A 20311-nucleotide genomic window follows, 5' to 3' on the forward strand; every position below is an offset into this window, starting at 1 on the left:
CTTCTGGGAAGCATTTTTATTTGCAAAAACGGCTGTTCCAGCACGTGGTTGTGGCTGCTTCTGCAGATGTGAAAAGTTTTACATCACACTTGTAGGAGAAAATAAACACAGGCAAAATAGTTCTCTCAGTTATTCTTCCAATGAGGTGCTTTGTGTACATGGTCCAAGGTGGAAACCCACCCACTTTGAAATATTCTTTATCTCACTTGAGATAAGCAAAATAAACAAGCTCTCCCCAAAGTATAATCTAGTCCTGCCTCTCTTAATTTCTAACTAGATGTACAGTATCTTATTTTTAATCAAGGATTATACTGGGGAACACTGAAGATCTTCCTTGCTGACAGTGTCATCAGTCTGGCTCAAATAAACTCATAAAAATTCTCTACAAAAAAAAGGGTTATACCAAAATAAGCAACATTTTGCATGGGTCAGGTTATTTAAGAAAACTGGAAAGCATTCAACTTACCTACTCTTTTTAAAACTAAAAAACACTAAGATGACAACTCCATGTCTCCAGTAGATAGAAAAGTGCTATTAAATATTTGTGAAATAAGTGAATGAACAGTTCATCAGATATACCATAGCTGTATACAGGTACACACTCCCAGACACATTTATGCAATTCAGCTCCACAGACCTGGCACACCGAGGGGCTCAATAAATATTTAACGAATGAAAAAACATTTTATTAAATGTACACATGAGGATGCATGTAACAAAAATGTTTTCATTATAACAACGAGATGCCACAGGAACTTGTCATCAGCCAATGGTAGGATTGGTTTTGTTATACATCATTTCATTTAAAGTTGCAGAACCTACCAACAACATTGAAAACTTACTGATACACACAGTATGCTTATCATGGTAAAGATCACCATTGAACAGTCTTGAAAATGTTAGGGCACAGCTTCTCTTAAGTCCATTGCTGGCCAACTTAGCCAACTTTCTGCTTTGGAGAAGAGATACTTGAAAGGTGATGCAAAGGTGGGGCTCAAGGTAAATCCTCTTGCTGTAATATCCCAGGTGATATGTCCCTGAAATTACTACATAGAGCACTGCTCCACCATCCTATGAGGACAAGATCTTTTGTACTTTCAATGTCCTTGGTAAAGCTGCCTCATCTTTTAGCAAGGTGGGCCCCAAACATTAGGGAGAGGAAGGTAGTTTCAGGAGCCTGAGCACCTGCCCATGCAGTCTTGGCAAAGGCAATGGACTCCTCTCTTGCCAGACAAGGGGATCACAGCTACCACAACTTCACAGGACCTGTCTTCAACAGCAACACCACGTGGTGGCAAGGAGCAATAGCAGGGAGATGGCTGACTTCTGAAGTGAAAGCAGCTGTAGCTTTTGACACAAAACCCTGGGCGGTGGGCAATTTAAAGGAGAGGAAATTACTGGACTTAACCTCAATAATGTATGTGAGTGTTCCAGTGATTGATAGGAAGACAAATGTGAGCAAATCCACCACTCCACTTTGACCCATGTGTTAGCGCTGAGTTTAACAGTCTGGTGGAAATTTTTAAAAAACACCTTATATATTAACTCATTCAACCATATCAATGATCTCAGAAGTACCTGGAGATGGGTTTCAGGGTGCTGCTTGGTTTTATAGCAAGTCCTGTTTACTCTAAAAGTGAAAATAATTTCAACTGATTTTGAAAAGCCCTGTCACTGCTTTTATGAAGGGCTTCAAAGATAGATGGGAGAACTCAATTTTTACTGTGCGTCCAAGCAGGGGGATACAAAGATGAACAAAGCCTGCTCCTGAGGATCTACTTTTGAAGCCAAGCACTGGAATGGAGTTGGGGGGGGGGGGGGAGACGGGCGGGCATTAATACCATACTCTAATTGTACTCTCCAAGAAAAGCACAGCAGGAACCCCAAGGTGGAGAAAAGACATTCTGGACAGGAGGACCCAGAAAGATGTTTGACAAGAAGGCATTCAGAGTGTTTCCATATGTTCATACCCTCTGACCCAGTGTTTCACAACTTCCAGAAATGTATCCAAAGGAAGCAATCAGATGCAGACACATGTGCATGTAAAAGGCAGTTCACAGCAGCATCATTTATAAGAAAAAAAAAAAGGGTGGAAGCAACCTAAGTGTTTAGAGTATGTAAATAATGGGATCAATTTGTGGAAATGGCAAGGTTATGGACTCAGAGAGACCACAGAATTATGTAACTCCAACTGGGGCAGTGGTCTTGTCTTATGGGTATATGTACATGTAGAAATTCACCAAGCTGTACATTACCGTAGATTAAACTTTGAAAATAAATAGAAATAAAAGGACATGTAGACATAGATGGATAGTAGCTAGATAAGCTAGCCATATGAAACCAGAAAAACCTAAAAATGTCCCCAATACTAACTGATAAATGCAACACATAAACTATATACATTATCTTAATTTTAGTTTTATTAACTATATATACATATATACATGTTGCATAGAAAAAATACTGGAAGGGAAGAAACAAAAATGTTTACATAAATTGTCAGTGACAGGGAGAAACACAGGTGATTTTTCTTCTGACACTTCTGCCTGCAGGTCCACATTTCCTAGAACAAACATGCGGTGCCTCCTGGTTCCAGTGTAGGATTTTACTCCCTTGTGCCCCTTAGATCAGGTGGGGAGAGACTTCCATCCCTGTGTAGGCAGGGCCCATGGACCTTGTAAGCAGCAAGCAGTTACTAAAAACCTACCATCCTCCCTCATCACCCCTAAAAGATTTCAGAGATAGAAGTAGCAGCCAGGGAGCAGGAGTGGGGGTTGGGAATGAGGCAGGCTAGTATGCCAGGGCAAGTGGAATAAGGAAACTGACAGTTAAAGGGCCAAGGAGTTTACAGCCATCTAGTAAATCACAAAATCCTATCTTCCCTAACCAAGGACACTTTAGAGTAAATGGTTTACACTTTTCCTCTCCAACCAGAGGGTAAATAGCTTAAATCTAATTGGTGCCATTTGTGCCAACTATAGCCAAGGATGGATGAAATCAGAGGAATAAATCTCATTTTGGTGCATGAACATAAAGCTGATGAATATTCTGTTGAGATCTTCCCTTAAGACCTCCCCTAAACTCCCACCTTTTAAAACCCTCAAGAAGCAGGACCTAATGCTTATTCGTTTGTTCATTCTCTCTCCTTTCCCTTACCCCTTACTCCCCCCAAGGCCTTTCCGTTTTCCTTTGTCTCTCCTAAGCTCCAAAGGCCTTTCTTCTGCTTCTGTAACTTGTTTCCTGAGCCCATGCAACCACCTCTGTAACTTTCTAAATACACTTTCTCTTATAATTAAAGAAGTGGCAGCCTGGCAGCACCTGTCTTCGCAGTCCTGGGAGCACTGAGCCACCATGTCAGAATCTGGTGGCCATGCTGGAGGGCATGAGGGAGAGGTCCGGAGCCTCCACAGGAGAATGAGGAACTGGAAGACAGAGAATACTGAACCCCGATCGTCTAATTCCAGACAGCTGGACCATTCTGGCTGAGTTGCCAAGCGTGTGCCTTGTCCAATTTCCTGCCCACAAAAATATAACTAAATAATATATTTTAAGACACCTTGTATTCAGGTCATTTGTTACCCAAAACTAGCCGAGACACTGCTATTCAATCCTCAGATGACACATAAGGAGAAGCCTGAGGCTGCAGGGTGAGGAGATTCACCCAGGGCTACTTAGCCCCCAAAGATACCCTGGGATTCCAGGCCGGATCTATTCTGAACTGCTCTTTCTGCCTCCATGGCTACTTAACTCCTGAGCCCCTCTTGCCTCCTGTTTGTTTTTGGCCATGTGTCTCCTGCATTCCTATCCTCTCTTGAACCCATGCCCTGCTCCAATCCTCTCGCCTGCTGACTGCTCTCTCCTCCAATTTGCTATACATATATATATACAGGCAGTTCTTTTTCATGTTTTATTTTTTTATTTTTAAAAATATTTAAATTTCTTATTCATTTGTTCTTAGAGGGGAAGGAAGGGAGAAAGAGACAGAGAAACATCAATGTGGGAGAGATACATTGATTGGCTGCCTCTCACATGCCCCCAAGTAGGGACCTGGTCTGCAACCCAGGCATGTGTCCTTACTGGGAATCGAACTGGTGACCTTTCTGTTCGCAGGCCAGCACTCCACTCCATCCACTGAGCCACACCAGCCAGGGCTCTTTTTATTTTTGACTTTGATTATCTTTTCTATTACAGTGACCTTCATTCAGTTAAGTACAGGATAAAGAATAACCATATATAAAAACAACATAGCACACATAATCACACACACAGAGGAAATAAAAGATCAATCCCTCTTTTGACTCCACTTTTCCACTGCTATCCTTGCTTTTTCTAGGAGCTACAGGGACATTTGTATCCATCCCCTTTTAACTTATATATAATTCTTCAGAAAACAAACCAAGTAATATATTTTGGAAATTATAAAACTGATTTGTCTGTCTTGGGTCTGTAGTCACAAAATTATTATTCTTTTTCTTTTTTTTTTAAGACCTCAAAAAACTTGCTAAAATATTGTGAAATCTATTTGCTCAAATAATCCAGTCACTTTATTGGATTATTCCTGTGATTAGATTATTTCTCTGTGATGGTCTGCTTGTTAGATTAGAGGTTTTTATCTTGCTTAGTGCAGTTTTATATTCTCTCAATTACTCTCATGAAGCAAAGAAATCAGTAACTTCTAATTCTCTAGAGAATGCTTTTGATAAACATTTTAAGTGTCTACAGAAATAAAATAAGATCATTTTTTTCTCAGTAAAGAAACTGTAGGATAAACCATGAATTTGGTGTGGCTTTCACCAGGACTGGCCTCCTCTGCTCCAGACAGCCCTCTCTAACACATGGTCTGAATCTTCTTGACCCCTGCTCCAAAAACTCAGTGGTCTCCCACTTCATGTCACCTGAGCCCTTGGACTTTCCAAGTCCTCTTTTCACGTACCACCCATCACGTGCATTTCCTATGCTGCCCATGTTCCTGGCCAGCCTTATTTCTTACCATCCCTAAGTAAGTTTTCTCCTCTTTTCACACTGGTTACCTAACTACCCCACTAGGTGACCTGGTTCTTCCTCCTAGGAGTGATCTCCCCAAATTCATGTGGCTGGATTTTTGGCACATGAAGACTCTGGGCCAGAACCCAGGGTTCCCAGATTTGCAGGGAAGCACATGAACCAAATCAGGTATAAGCCATTTCCCTGAGGAGCAAAGGTCAAGGGACAGATGTCAAAAAAATCAACAGGGAGGCTATAAAGAGGGCGGGAACACAGAAGCAAGACAGAAGCCAGGATAAAAGACCCCAAACCGACCAATGGAACTTCTAAAGAAAAAAAAAATCAGGGACCAAACTGAGCCCCCAAACAAGAAGCAAGATTATGAGAGGGAACATGCTCCTCAGGCATTTCCTACAAACACAACATAGGCTTCAGAGAGAGGAGGAGGTCAAATCCTAGGCAGTACCTGGGCCTAAGCCATCCTGGTCACAGAGACACTGATGCCCAGAGAGGGGGGGCGACTCCCCATGGAAAGACAGGACAAGGACTGATAGCATAGGCCCAGGGTCCCTCCCCACCATTCATTCCAGAATCTCAAAGCTCTGAAGGCTACACCTTCCCTTAAGTTTACAACAAAGCCATTTGGTGGCAAAGCTTGTCAAGCCATTTACAATTTTTGCTTGTTCAACTTCGAGTGAATTTTGGATGTTTTGCAACAGAAATATCACTCTGATGAGCGTGCACTAGCCCAGATGTCTTGGGGTGTCCTGTCACATGCAGGACATGTGGCTGGAAAGTGGGAGTTCTGAATCTGGAACTGGCTCTGGTGTCTGGGCTTCGGGGCAAGCCACGGCAGTGAGGACCTCCTGTGTGCTGGGGACATGCCACCTGGCTTGGATCAGGAAGGAAGGGGCCATAAACTAAGGAGGTGGGTGGCCTCTAAATGCTGGAAAAGGCAAGGAAACAGATTTTCCCCCACAGCCTCCAGAAGGAACCAGCTCTGCCAACACCTTGACCATAGTCAAGTGACACCCATTTTCCATTTCTGGCCTCCAGATCGGTAAGATAACAAGTTCACACTGTCTTAAGTTGTGAAGTTGGTGGCCACTCGTTATAGCTGCCCCAGTGAGACTGGGCAGGCCCTTGACTAAAAAAGGCTTACATCCTCTCCTCTACATGTAGCACTGCCCAGTTAGAGCTTTCTGCAATGAAATGAAGTTGACATGTAGCTACTGTGACTGAGGGGTTGGGGTTTTAGTTTTAGTTAATTCAGATGGAAACTGAAAAAAAATCACGTGATTAGTGGATACTTAACGAACAGCATAGGCTGTCACTACTCGAAGTGTGGCTCGGGAACCAGCAGCATGAGCAATCCCTGGGAGCTGGTTAGACATGCACAATTGCAGCCTGCACCCACAGCCTGCTAAATCCAACCCATACTTCACCAAGACCCCCAGGGAACTCATGGGCCACCAAAGTCTGAGATGCCAGGGTAGAAGCCACCATCCACTTCCACACAAATACTTTACAATGGAACATCAGGAGGCAAATCCCTTTGTAGCAGTTCTCAGGGTCAGCTTCAAAAAAAAAAAAGTAATGCCTCGAAGCATACTATTAGCCTAGGAGATAACTAACAGCTGCTGAATAGGTCAGACCCTTGACCATCTGTTATATGTAGACTGACTTGTGTGCTCTCATAATTCATGTTGGAGTTCTAACCCCCCGGTGTGACTACATTTGAAGACAGAGCCTTTAAAGAGATAATTAAGGTTAAATGAGGTCACAAGGGCAGGCCTCTGAACCAATGTCAGAGGTACCTTTACCAGAAGAGAAACACCAGAAATGCACAAAGAGAAAAGGACACAGCCAGAAGGTGGTCGTCTAGAAGCCAAGGAGAGAGGCCTCACCTTCACCTTGCCAGATCCTTGACCTTGTACTTTCAGCCTCCAGAACCGTAAGAAAATAAATGTCTGTTGTTTAAGCCACCCAGTCTGTGACATTTCATTATGGCAGCTCAAGCTGCCTACACCATCTCATTTAAGCCTCATAAAACCCTGTTCAGGGATGTCTTTTAATAAAAGTAATGATCCTGATGAAAACAATGCCATTTACCGAGGGCTTGCCCTGTGTCAGGCAGGTTAGAGGCAGATGTCAAAGTTTTCTCCTTCACTGTCACATACCACAGAAGAGGACGTGGAAAGCACAGAGAGGCCACAATGTTGCCCGCCCGCAGCACTCTGTGACAGAGCCCAGGTCTGGGCCAGACCTCCATCTTCCTTTTTGCACAACCCTCTTTTCTGCTTTTCCTCAATTTGGACACTAAACTCTAATTAGATGCAATGAAGCTTTATTCCCCCTAAAATAACTTCTACAACTTCCCCAGCATAGTCTAAACTCTATACTATGGAGCCCATATTTAGCCTGACAAGCTCAGGGCAGGTCTGCATGGTGGGCCTTACAGTCTCAGAGACCTAAAGCTACCATACAGGGTGTTCTGAAATTAAAACATTCCAGCCAAAATTGAGTCTTGGCAGATAGTCCTGTCCTAGGCCAGAATCTTTCTTGACAAAGGTCAATCTTTACCCTAACTAAGCCTGTCTATTGTCTTTTTGCATCCACAATAACAGACCTTTGGAATGTCAGGGTAATTTCCTTTCATCAGACCCCTGGGGCACAATCTCCCACCAGAGCAGGATACCCCAGAGGCCCTCATTGTCATTGTTAACCCACCTATGTAAGATAAGTGTCTATTCGTTTTTATTTTTTATCCAATTCCAGAGATACCCACCCAGTTCACTTTCTCCAGTGTTCCTAATCTATCACCAATAGACTTCATGTGATCCCTTTATGTCTTCTTTGACTCTGATGTATAAAATAAAGTGATAACTGCCATTCTCTGGAGCATTTTCTCAATCAGAGATTTTGCTTTCTGGCAACTGTCAGATTGGCTCAAATAAACTCATTAAAAATTCTTATAGGTTTGGACATTTCTTATGTTGATTTAGTTCTGTTCTTGTAGCTCAAGAGCAGCCACTGATGATACAAAGATGATTTGGCATGGCAGCATTCCAATAAAACTTTATTTATGAACAAAAAAACCATGAATTTCCTTTCATTTCCCCCTAACCATTTACAAAGGTAAAAACCATTTTTCCTCCTGTGCTGTGAAGAGGTAGGTGGTTGGCTAGACATGGGCAGCAGTGTGCCACCTTGTAAGTCAATACAAAAAGAAAGCCACGGAGCCTTATGCTGAACTAACTCCTACCATTTTTTTGTTGTTGTTGTTGAAAAACGTGGACTTTGAATTTCTGATTTGCTACAGACCCTTTGCCTGATGTCTCATCCAGGAACACTTGCTAGCACCAAACTCTTAGTTCCAGGAATGCTCAGGGGCCAGAGCAGGGTCTGAAGCTAGTAAGAGCTTTCCTCTGCATAGTAATGAAAGTCAAGGGAAGGGTGGAAACAAAACAAGTCAAATTTACATTAAAAAAAAAAAAAAAGCTTGTCTTTTCCTTTAAGCACAAAGAGCTTACATCTTTCATCAACACTGGAAAACATCAGGAGGTTTGTCAATATTTCCTAACTTAAATTTGGTTAAAAAGAAAATAATGAAACAGTTGAAATGAAAAGAAAATGCTTCACTAATGCATCTTGCTGGCTTTTCAGATCTAAGCATTTCAGAGGACAACCAATCTCATCATCACTTGGAGCTGCTGCTCAGAAGACTAGCAGGGAGTTCAGGAGGGACCTTGCCCCTAACCACTGAGACATAAAATTGGGTTTTGGTCTATTAACTGTATCACCTGAAAGTGGCTGGCTCAATGTTCAGCAATTCTGAAAAACATGTTTGCAAATGTCTTTATTAAAATCCAGACCACCAGGCACACAAATTATTCCACCTGAGTGGTTTTGGAGAGATGGGGCACCTTGAGATTCTCCATCATTCCCTTGGCTAAGGGGCTGACAAATTTGTCTTATAAATGGGTCAGATAGGCCATACTTCCAGCTCTGCAGGATGGATGGTCTCCAGTAGCAACTCTATCCTTATAGCAGAAACACAGCCAAAGTAGGCACAGATAACACATTCCCAAAGGGGCGTGGATGGCTGTGTGCCAATAAAACTTTATTTACAAAACAGGCTGCCTCAATGGTTTCCAGTTTCTAATCTAGAGCAGTTGGAACTAAAGTGCTATGAGAAATCCACACAAAAGAGGGATGTGTTCCATTCTCAAGATGGCAAGGGTGAAAGAAGCAAAAAGTTTCCAATGTGAAACCCCAAGGGGGGTGTTCAATGTGGACCCTAAAGTCTGCAGCCAGGGTGGGCGCTGCAAACTGAGGCCTTCTCTTTGTTCTCCACATACAGCTTCTCACCTCAGCAGCACCTTCAGGTAACACTCCAGAGCAAAAAGTAATGGGTGCTTATTATTTAGATGGTGGTTAAGATCCTTCTGAGCCAAGGTGGAAAGCCAGCTAGTGTGATGTCAACTGCTGTCGCTTGCACAAAGAAACAGTTATCTGGGTGGAGCTGAAAACCTCCTTATTCAGAGCTTAAACGGAAGCAGTGTAATACCCACCCTAAACTGAAGCTGCCTAATACCCACCTTGGATGAGCTGATAGGAGTCTAGAACCAAGTCCTTTGGTACGTATGGACGTATACACGTAGGTGTGGAGGAATAAATGATTGAATGAATGAAAAATAAAGACAAGGACACAGACTGTCCAAGATACATTTTTCTTTGGCATTTTTAGCCTGAAGTTGTCAAGGTGGATCTCTTTTTAACAGTGACCTCAAAAAGCCACCAGGAATGATACACTGAGATGTTTACTGCAGTGTTATTTACAACAGACCAAAACTGGAGACAACTCAAATCTCCGTCAGTTAGGTGGTTAAATTAATCAATATATCCTTACAATGGCTTATCTGCAGTTATTAAGAATGTTACTGTAGGGAAAAATACAGAAACAAGCTGTATTACATAATACTTTTTCTAAAATAAACATGCATTGATAGTTAAGAAACTAAAACAAAATAAAATAAATGAAAGCCACTAAAGCCATAATGGTGGTACATAATAATGTCACCTTCTGGAGCGCTCCTGGAAGTACCAGTGAGGGAAGCCAGTGAAGGTCCTAACACTGGTGACAGCTGTGATATTTATAACAGTGGACAAAGTACAACTGAATCAAGCGAGAAGGCCTAGCTTAAAAAGAAATTTATTGACCCTGCACAGTAATTAAAAATGAGGACCATGAAGCCTTTCTGGCAGCCCAGAAAATATGAAGGAAGTGACGCTGCAATGAAAACAGCAGAGCCGGAACTGCCTCTCCCACCACTGGAACTGTGTGGTATATACCAACCGGCATAAGGAAAACACTGTATAGGAAATGGGAAGATGGGGAAAGATTTTCCATGCTGGAAATTGTTTCCATTTTTTTAAATTGTTGTGATCGCCCCTTCATGGCGCAGGTGTGGACTGAACGAATGAATCTAGGTGAGAAGAGAGAAAACATGGCAATGAGGAAACCCATAGATATCAAGTGCTTACCCAGTGCTGGGCATCTGCTCAAGGGCCCAGCCCAAGTTCAAATTCACCGAACTTTACAACAAACCCAAGTGAGTGTGACTTTCAAGCCCATTTTAGAGATATGGAAACTGAGGCTTAGAGAGGGGAAACAGTTAGCCAAGGTTCCTCCAATAAGGAACAGAGGTGAAATCCAACCTCTTATCTAACTGACCCTGAACATGAGCACTTAAATGTTGTGGGATCCTATGCACCCAAAATTCTACCTCTGATAAGCTTTGATACCAGTAAGCATTCCTGAAAAGCTTCCTAAGGATTCATGATATGCGGTTTTAAAATGTACTGCAGGCTCCATCATGCATCCCCCAAAGTCACCCTGTTTATGAGAACTTAACAATGAGATAATAGTTATCTGGAAAAAAAAATACAATTATTGAAACAAAATCTCAATGACACCATTGTCTTAGAATAATTCATTCCCATAACACACAAATGCCTTGCCTCATTGAAATGTCAGTGTGAATCTGAATGAGGCAGAGGTTTCCTCACACCATTCATGCAGCCTGAAGAATGACCAGCCAAGATTTTGGCACATACATTCTTGCTCCAAGAACTCAGGCCTGGGCAAAACTAACTCAGAAGCTATGCACCCTGATACTTACAAACTACGGGGAGATGCCTGGCCAGATTTGACAAGGGAATAAACTACAGAAGCAATGAAGTAGAATGACGTTAGCTGAGCAGTAGTACAAGTGGACTTGACCCTAGTCTAGTGAAATCTACCGTTACCAATGGCCCTTTCTATTCTAGGTGCAGTCAGGTCAGAATCTTATTTGTCCATCCTTGTCCAACATTCATTGAGCAGAATCCAAAAGGGAACATTGTTCCTTTTTGATAGCCTCCAAAATGACTCCTAGGTGTTTCACACGGCCTAATCAAAATGACTCAAGTTAGTGTCAACTTCTTGGTCGAAAATATAAAACAAAAGGTCTTTTGGGAAAATGAGATTCATTTTCAACGCTCAATGCTCACTTAGTTCTAAAAGCCTGCGTGTTGGCTTCTTCCTCCCACCAGGTTTACCTACAAGTCAGGATTTCAAAAACCACAACAGACAAATCAAACATCTCTGGGATCCAGGTGCTGACCACCAGCATTTCACTTTGGCAAATAAACCAGACTCTCTTTCAAAGCGTCTGTCAAAAATGCTCAGGTGAAGCTCGTTATTTTTTAAACCTTGAAATCCCCCACTTAAAAAACAGACCCAAAAACCTCAAGCTTCAGAACTAGGTCCCAACATTACCACATAAATCATTCTCTCTACAAATTGTACAGCCCTGGCTGGTGTGGCTCACTGAATTGAGCACTGGCCTGTAAAATGGAGGGTCGCTGGTTCGATTCCTGGTCAGGGCACATGCCTGGGTTGCAGGACAAGTCCCTGGTTTGGGGTATGCAAGGCAACCAACTGATGGATGTTTCTCTTGTACATTACTTCCCATCTCTCTAAAAATAAATTAAAAAATCTTTAAAAATTTTTTTAATTGTACAATTAATGGTTCCTTAACAGAGTGCTTTCAAAACCAAGCAAAATTTCTCATAAAACACCCGTCTGCCCCTGTCAGCTGTTCTATACCTCTTTTCCATGGGAACCAGTAATATTTCATTCTTAAAGTCCTGGGGGTAACAGCTACACTGAATGGCCAAGCAGAACCTACTATAACAGAGAAGGAACTTGGATTCAGACCTAGCAACAATGAACTCTGTTATTCACAAACAGAGTCCAATAAAGAGGCTTCATCAAACTTAAAAGCCAACTTTTCTGCTTCAGATCCTCAGAAATAAACGATTTCTAAAAATCTGTTTAATTCAAACCAAAGCAACAGTTATTAAAAATACAGAGAGAAATAGCCAGAAACATGTTTCCAGTGAAAGCCTGGTGGAAGTAGGATTTCACTCTGATAAAAACTACCTTTTCTATGGGGAATGCAATGTTATCACAACCCCTCACGAAACTCCTTAAGTAGGCAACATTTCAATGCAGAGACCAATGGGAAAATGTCTTTAAAAACAAAATGGTGATGTGGCCGGGAAACCAAGTGCATCTTGGCGAACATTTTTTTCCACCCACCACAAGCTTGGGCTTTCTGGGGAGGTCACCAGTTTTCCAGTCAGAAACATTCTTGAAGTTATCAGGAATGAAGAAAGACTCGGCATCTAGGAAGGTGTGTTCTTAGTTCCGTATCTGGAGCTCAGGAGCCAAACAGCCTGGAAAATTCAGAGGGCAGAAATGTCTGTGAGAATGGAAAGCTATCACTCTGAAAACAGTTTTTAATTTAAAATAGATTTTATTTATTTATTTTTAGAGAGAAGGGAGGGGGAGGGAGAAAGAGAGGGAGATAAACAATGATGTGTGGTTGCCTCTAGCACGCCCCCCACTGGGGACCTGGCCTGCAACCCAGGCACCTGCCCTGACTGGGAATCAAATTGCTGACCTTTGGTTCTCAGGCCAGCACTCAATCCTCTGAGCCACACCAGCCAAGGCTGAAAACACTTTTAGAAAATATTTTGGCCCTAGCTGGGTAGCTCAGCTGGTTAGAGCATTGTCCTGATACGATCTCATCCCACACTCCCAATCAGGGCAGACACAAGAATCAATGCGTAAGTACGAGCTCATAAGCTGAATAACAAATCAATGTTTCTCTCTTCCCCCACCTTGTTGAAATCAAAAAATCAAAAGTTTTTAAAGATAATATTTTATTTTGCTTTTAAGATTATTGTATATCATTTTCTCATTTTATAAGTAACTCTTCTGTTATACAACACTATGAATATATTTAATGCTACTGAGCTATACACTTGAAAAAATAAACAAAATCTTTAAAGAAAAAAAAGACCTCTGATTAACAAGTGATTACAGTTAACTATGTTCACTGAAGAAAATATGGAAGAAGAAAGGTCTGGAAAGTACAGTAAATGTCCCTTAAGTTTGGAAATAGGCATGTAGGTTATGACATAGGCCTACTGGGGAAACCCACAGAGCTGTTAATAAGATGCATATAGGAATTCTCTGTATTATCTTTGAAATGTTTCTATAAATCTAAATTTTCCAAAATAAGGTTATTAAAAAGACAGTGAAGGAACAACTGGATCACCACGTGCCAAAGATGGATCTCCATCCATACCATACAGAAAAGTTAAGTCAAAATGAACGACAAACCTAGTTATTAAAATTAAAACTATGAAATTCTTAGTGGCAATAGGAGAAAAATATAGACTGGACTTCATCAAAATAAAAAAAATTTTGTGCTCCAAATGATACCTTCAAGAAAGTGAAAAGACAACCCATAAAGAATGGGAGAAAATCCTTGCAAATCATGTATCTTCTGATAAGGGACTCGTACACACAGTATAAAAAGAACTCTTACAACTCAGTAATAACCCAATTAAAAAATGGGCAAGGGCTTTGAGAATGCAGAGGGAACACCATGAAGGCCTTGGGCACACTGCGAGAGTACAAGGTGGTGGGGCGCTGCCTGCTCACCCCCAAGTGCCACACACCACCCCTCTACTGCATGCACATCTTTGCACCTAATCATGTCGTTGCCACATCCCACTTCTGGTACTTTTGTGTCTCAGCTGAAGAAGATGAAGAAATCTTCAGGGGAAATTGCTACTGTGCGCAAGTGTTCAAAAAGTGAGGACCGCAACCTCTGGATCTGGCTGCACTACAACTCCCAAAGCAGCATCCATGCCCCGTACCCGGGCCCAGCCAGCACAGGTGCTGTCACCCAGTGCTGCTGAGACATGGGCACCCAGCACCACACCTGCAACCACTCAAGCCAGATCCTGAAGGCAGAGGAAGTGCTCAGTCAGTTCTCCAACTCCAAGATCAACTTCTCTTGTCGCACCGGGTCTTTTCTTGCCAGCACAGCCACACTTCACCACCAAGAGGACCAACCATTTCTTTTTAGATCAGCTACTTTGTAAAACAGTCTGGAGCTTACTCAAGAGAATAAATACAGAAGTTACCATATGACCCAGCAATTCCACTCCTGGTTATACACCAGGGAGAAATTAAAACGATCTGTACAAAAACTTGGACAAATGTTCCTATCAGCATTATTCATAATAGTCAAAAAAGGAAGCATCCCAAATATCCATCAACTAATGGGTGGATAAACAAATTGTGGCATATCCATGTAATGGACTACTATTCAGCCATAGAAAGAAATGAAATCCTGATTCACACTACAACACTGAAGACACTAGAAGACATTATGCCAGTGAAAGAAGCCAGGCACAAAGGCTACATGTTCTATGATTCCATATATGAAATATCCAAAGCAGACATAAAGTACATCAGTGGTTGCCATAGGCTGAGGAGAAGGAGGAACAGGAGTGACTGCTTAGTGGGAATGGGGCTTCCCTTTGGAGATGATGAACGTATTCCAGTATTAGATTGTGGTGATGGTTGCAGAACCCTGCGAATATACTACAAAATCTTGAATTGTGAAAACTAGCTTCCATTTTTTCCTTATTTACCCTTCTCTGTGATTTGCCACCCTCATTTTCTCCCTATCTTCCTTTCAATATTTTTCTATGAAGATTTCAACAAATAGAAGAGTTAAAAGAAAGTTCAGTGAACACCCGCATATGTATCACCTACATCCTGCAATTAACACTTTGCTTTACCGCGCATCTATCCATTCACCTGACTACCCTACTTTTGACGTCTTTGAAAGTTAAGTTGCAGATATCAGTACTCTCAGTTCCTAAACATTCAGGTACATTTCTCCATATTTAAAGTTTTTCATGACTTTTAAATATGTCCAAGGTAGTCCAGCCCAAACAATACAGAAGTTGGCGTGGGGAATAGCAAACCATTCCTCAGGCCCTGCTACAAGTCACCTCCATGGACAGTCTAGAGTAGGTCCTTCCAAATCCCTCAATGGAAGTGTTTCCATCTCAGACTGCAGCACCCAACCAGCATCTATTCAATGTTTACTGCGTGCTAGTCACAACTGAAGCCACAGTATGCATACAGGTAACATCAGCCTTTTTTATTCTCAAAACATTCCCCAGTGTAGACATAACCTTCTGGCACACCATCACTCACAGCTGACAATTGGTCATATGGATGTTGTTTAAGTGACCTGATTCTTCTTCTGTTCTTGGACATGTATGTGATTTCAGTGTTTAATATCCTGGAAAAGCCAGTCACTGCCTGACAGCTCTCTCTAGAGATCTTCCTTCACTCATGACCCCTGCAGGAAGAGCTGGCCTAGGTCAGGGGTCAGCACACTGTACAAGGCCACACAGTAAGCAGTTCAGGCTCTGTGAGCCCAGGCAATCTCCACCACAATGCCCCAACTGCTACAGGGCAGAAGCAGTCACAGATGTGAGCATGGCTGTGTGACAGTAAAACTTCATTCATGACAACAGGCAGGGAGTAGCCGTGGCCCACTGGCCACAGTTTGCTGAGCCCCAACCTTAGTGGTTAGGCTGGAATGAGGAACCTTCAATCCAACCAGAACTGGGTGACAGCTAGGTCAATCAGACTTTGCTCATAGAAAATGACATCAGGACACTGGGCTACTGATCAAGTTTGCCTTGGGCAGAGCTGGGAGATCACAGAGCCTGAGGCTACCATCCTGGTCACAGGCCAGAAGATGAGCAGTGAAGGAAGAAAGGACAATAAAGCCAATAGACAGAAAATAAAAATAAAAACACACAAAGGTCTTCTTCCCTGGTGCAACAACTTTGCACACGCTGCTTCTGATACTACCTTGCTTCCCTCAGCTCTGTAAATTGGGCTTCCTGTCACTCTAGATTTAAAAGGCATGTTATCAAGGTGCCTCTTTCTAACTGCCTCCTCAACTGGGAGACTCCCTCACTGCTGCCACCTCACAACTGACCTTTTCCTATTTGTTATCTCTCTGTGTTTCACCCGTTACACCATACATTCACTAAAGGCAGGGACTATGACTGTCTTGGCCTCAGCTGTGACCCCAGAGCAAAGCCCACAGTGGATAGCTGTGAATGAATAAATTAATGGATGGGGGGTAACCTAGAGAGACAAAGGACAGAGGAGCCACCCCCAAAGTGTTCTACTTTCAATGAGACCCAGTTACACTTCCCATACTCGTCTGCAAATTCCTTGATCTCTTTACCAGCCCTCTTTGCACCTGAGCAGGCCTCATCTGAGCTCCCAAAAGGGGCCTCTCTGGGCATCCATCACAGTCCTCATTCTGGACCCCAAAACGCTCCCCAGTGGCGCAGGGAACCGCTCTCATCTTCTCATCTCCTAAGTCCTAGAAACAGCTCCTCAAACAGCCAGCTGGCACGAGACCACCTAGCAACTCCAAATTTAACATCTCAACTCCTCATTCCCTTCCTCTTTGGGAGAAGAATACGAGATGAGCCTGGCATGGCCCAGAACTCTAGATTCTTCTGCTGTTTTAACCCTGAGTCTGTTTACTTTGAGTCGCACAATTCATTAATGGCAGTATTGGAAATATGGCCCAAGGCTGGAAGGAAAACCAACCCAATTGGATTTTTTTTAGACTAGTAAAAATATTTAAAAAGGCAATAAAAACAAAAAGAAAATTTTAAGGCATAAAAAGAGAAACAGTCTGAATATACTTCTGCAAGATTCCAGCAAGGCAGAAGCAGGACCCATAAGTACAATGGCCGTCCAACCATTTTTCACCTTGACATATGCCAAGTATACACTAAGGACAGCAGAACTGGCAAGAGATGACCAGGCCACAGGCTTGGGGAAGGCATCTCTTGGCAGCCCCTGGTGACATACTAGACACAGCCAGGACTTGGAGAACACCATGTTCCAATCTAAGCTCCAGCATGGACTGCAGAGATGTAGCTTAAACCCTGTAAACCCATTTCCTCTCTAGCTCAGAGTTCTTATTCTAAAGGTAGAAGGTGTGACACCAAAGTACAGCTCAGAAGACAGAGACTGACCATCAGGTGGGTCATTCTGGAGAACAACGCAGAACAACAGTAAAGGAGACGGGCAGGCCTGACTTACACGATCATGCAGAACATCATGAAAACATTCCACAGGGCGATGAAGATTCGGAAGTATCTGAGGCTCAGTAAGAACTCCCGGATGTTGTCACCTGGAAAGTCAGAAAGCATGTTTACAAGCACTGCTAACATTACTGTTGTCACAGCTGCAGGTGCTTCTGTGGTCTCTGCGCACCCCACACCCATTGCTCCCATGTTCCACTGCCAGCTCCCCTTTTCCTTTGGGTCTCTTCTGCTCTCCCACCTTCAGTACTCAGGCTGTGGCTGCCACTGGCCAATCCTGGGAGAGCACCAGGATCCCAGCCTCTGACTGGCTCAGGGAGGAGCACATGACTCAAGTAGGCCTAATGAGAGTCAGCCCTGGGACTTTTGCTCCAACTACTGTTTTCTGCCAGGCTTTGTTGGCTAGGTTGCAAAGATATAAACAGAGTCCTCTAAGGCAGGGGTTGGCAAACTATGGCTCAAGAACCAAAACCAGTCCCTGCTACCTGTTTCTGTGTGGCCGCAGAGCTAAGAATGTTTTCCATTTTCTTAATGATTAAAAAAAATCAAGAGTATTCAGTGAGATTGAAAATTTAAATGAAATTCAAATCTCAGTATCCACAAATAAAGTTTTATTGGAACACAGACATACTGTGTTCCAATAAAACATATTGCCCATGGCTGCTTTCTAGTTCCAATGGTAGAGTTGAATTGCTGTACCAGAGACAGCACAGCCTGCAATTCAAAACTATTTATAATCTGGCCCTTCACAGAAAAATGTGCTGAGCCCTGCTCTAGGGTCTTCTTTGCCGACACAAGCCAGCATGACAGTTAAACCAACCTAGAAGAATAAAGAGAGCTGGAGGTAGTCACATGCTGGGGGGCTGCTTTGAGCCTTGACTCTAGGTGTGCCTGAAGACAATTCTACCCTTGGATGTTTTAATTTGCTTTAACCACTCTGAGCTGGGATTTAAGTATTTGCAACTAAAAGTATATTAATTTAGGCATGTAAAGCAGGAGTTCTGCTTTGGTAACAACTTACTCCAGTCCCCTCTGCTGCCAAGGAACAGAGGCCACTCCAAGAGGCAGCAATTTGGTACATTAAAACTCCAGAGACCTGTGTTTCAGAACCTTTCTCTCAGGTTCTGAGTCAATTCACACCAATGCCCCACCCAGGCCTCTGGAATGAAATGAACTGGTCCAGATTAGGTGACCTTCATGGATGTTACCCAAAGTGTCATCTATAGAGCACAGCTGTGAAGTATATACAAAATACCAGGCAAGAGCTCAGCAACTGTCACAGCAACCCATCATGACAGCCACCTGGTACTGCTGCACCTAGTGTTTCATCAGCACACGGTCTTGTTGAACACACTTTAGATGAGTCCAGTAGTATCCACCCCATGGAGTAAGCTGTATGTGGCACAAGCTATGTAAGTGTTGGCCCAGCATGGACTTCAAATGACAGAGACAGGTCTGTCCCTAGGATGTCCAAGAGGCACTGCTTGGCAAGGCCCTTCTCTGAGCTGAGGATCATGTAAACGGGCTCTCCTGTCATCAACAGATTCTGATTAAGGCCACCCATATGTTCCAGGCAGGAGTTAAGTGTGGCAGACACAGGGAGGACAGAGACAGGGGTCCCTGCCCTAAGGAGCTCTCCAGGAGGACAAGTACTAAACAAGCAATCACACAGCACAAATGAGCCAAAACAAACTGGAGCCTCGTTTCTGGAGTTTCAGGTCAAGTGTGAGGGGGAGATGTTAGCCAGATGACAACATACTTAAAGAAAAATAACTGTAGGAAGTGATATGAGTGCTGATCTATGCACCAAGTTCTAGCAGTCGAACGAAGTGGGTGGCAGAGGTGGGCAGAAGGAACATGACATCTTCATGTGCCCCTCCTCTCAAATACACACACACACACACACACACACACACAAAGAAAACTGGAGTAGGACTTGAGAAAGAACTGTCCTCTAAAATGGACCAATTCCAGAATCCAGAAAGGAGGCTTTACCTGTGCCAGGTTCCCTGGATTCCTCCCCAAAGCCTTGTGTGTCCTTCTTTTTCCTACAAAGAAAAGCAGTGTCCATTTTCGAAGGGACACAAGGACCGCCCAGTCCCCTGGCCTCAAAGGGCCACAGCCAGCCAGCCCTACCGGCTGACTTGCCGTGTGACCTACGGTGATTCATTCGATGACCCTCTCCGAGCGCCCACCTGCCCCACCAATTACAGCCACCAACAAGGTGAAGAAGCTAGTCCTTGAATACAGGTTAGGGATGAGTTTATAGGGCCTGAAGCTCTTCAGGGTGCGAGAAGAGGAATCCCCGGGAAACGGACAGTCACGATTTCAAGTTGCAGTGGAGCAGACCAGGCTGCAAGCGGGGCCAGAGGGCGGAGACTTGGGAGCGGGACCGCCGACGGTGCTCGCAGGGGCGGGGCTACGGGTCCCCGGGTGGGGCCCCGGGTTTTCGCGGCCTACTCACAGCTTAAAATTAAGCACCGCTCCGGCGTTCATCAGTAGCGTCCTACGGAGGGAGAATACGGTTACCTAAGCCGCCCCCAACCCCGTCGGGCTCTATTGTCCAACCTCTAGTCCCCTTAATTACCCGAAGAGCAGGATGTCTCCGATCATCTTTACAGCCGAAACCTCCGACAGAACCGGAAGCGGAAGTCCCGAGATGGAAGGGGAGACGAATTTGAGCCGACCAATTGCAAGTCAGCGCTGGTGATGACTGAGCCAATCGAAGGCCAAGGCAGACAAGGTCTTGTTCTGGTAGGCC

The 20311-nt window shown here is 43.5% G+C and overlaps 1 protein-coding gene across 3 annotated transcripts; it reads right to left on the reverse strand.

The window, feature by feature from the left end:
• Positions 1-1363: 1363 nt before the first annotated feature.
• SMIM7 (small integral membrane protein 7) lies at positions 1364-20291 on the reverse strand. Of its 3 annotated transcripts, none has more exons than XR_004904694.1 (6): positions 20138-20291; positions 20015-20056; positions 19546-19598; positions 17549-17639; positions 12632-12768; positions 1364-2651 (listed from the first exon to the last, which is right to left on the reverse strand). XR_004904694.1 is itself a non-coding variant. In XM_028520319.2 (5 exons), exons 1-5 carry the CDS (start codon positions 20161-20163, stop codon positions 12753-12755), a joined length of 228 nt encoding a protein of 75 aa, XP_028376120.1. In that variant the 5' UTR covers positions 20164-20291; the 3' UTR covers positions 4746-12752. The 3 variants fall into 3 exon arrangements, 1 of the variants encoding a protein (XP_028376120.1); XR_003685091.2 differs by lacking the exon at positions 1364-2651 and adding an exon at positions 7378-10472; XM_028520319.2 differs by lacking the exon at positions 1364-2651 and having other exon boundaries at positions 4746-12768.
• Between the last annotated feature and the right edge of the window lie 20 nt (positions 20292-20311).

Source organism: Phyllostomus discolor, chromosome 8, assembly GCF_004126475.2.
Source record: "Phyllostomus discolor isolate MPI-MPIP mPhyDis1 chromosome 8, mPhyDis1.pri.v3, whole genome shotgun sequence".
NCBI lineage: Eukaryota > Metazoa > Chordata > Mammalia > Chiroptera > Phyllostomidae > Phyllostomus > Phyllostomus discolor.

Excerpts from the sequence above, each read along its gene's own strand:
- SMIM7 (XM_028520319.2), bottom strand. The coding sequence starts at position 20,163 with ATGATCGGAGACATCCTGCTCTTCGG. Across the intron at positions 20,057-20,137 it reads GGAGACATCCTGCTCTTCGG|GACGCTACTGATGAACGCCG; the intron begins GTAATTAAGGGG and ends CTCCCTCCGTAG. Across the intron at positions 17,640-19,545 it reads ATCCAGGGAACCTGGCACAG|GTGACAACATCCGGGAGTTC; the intron begins GTAAAGCCTCCT and ends CTGACTTTCCAG.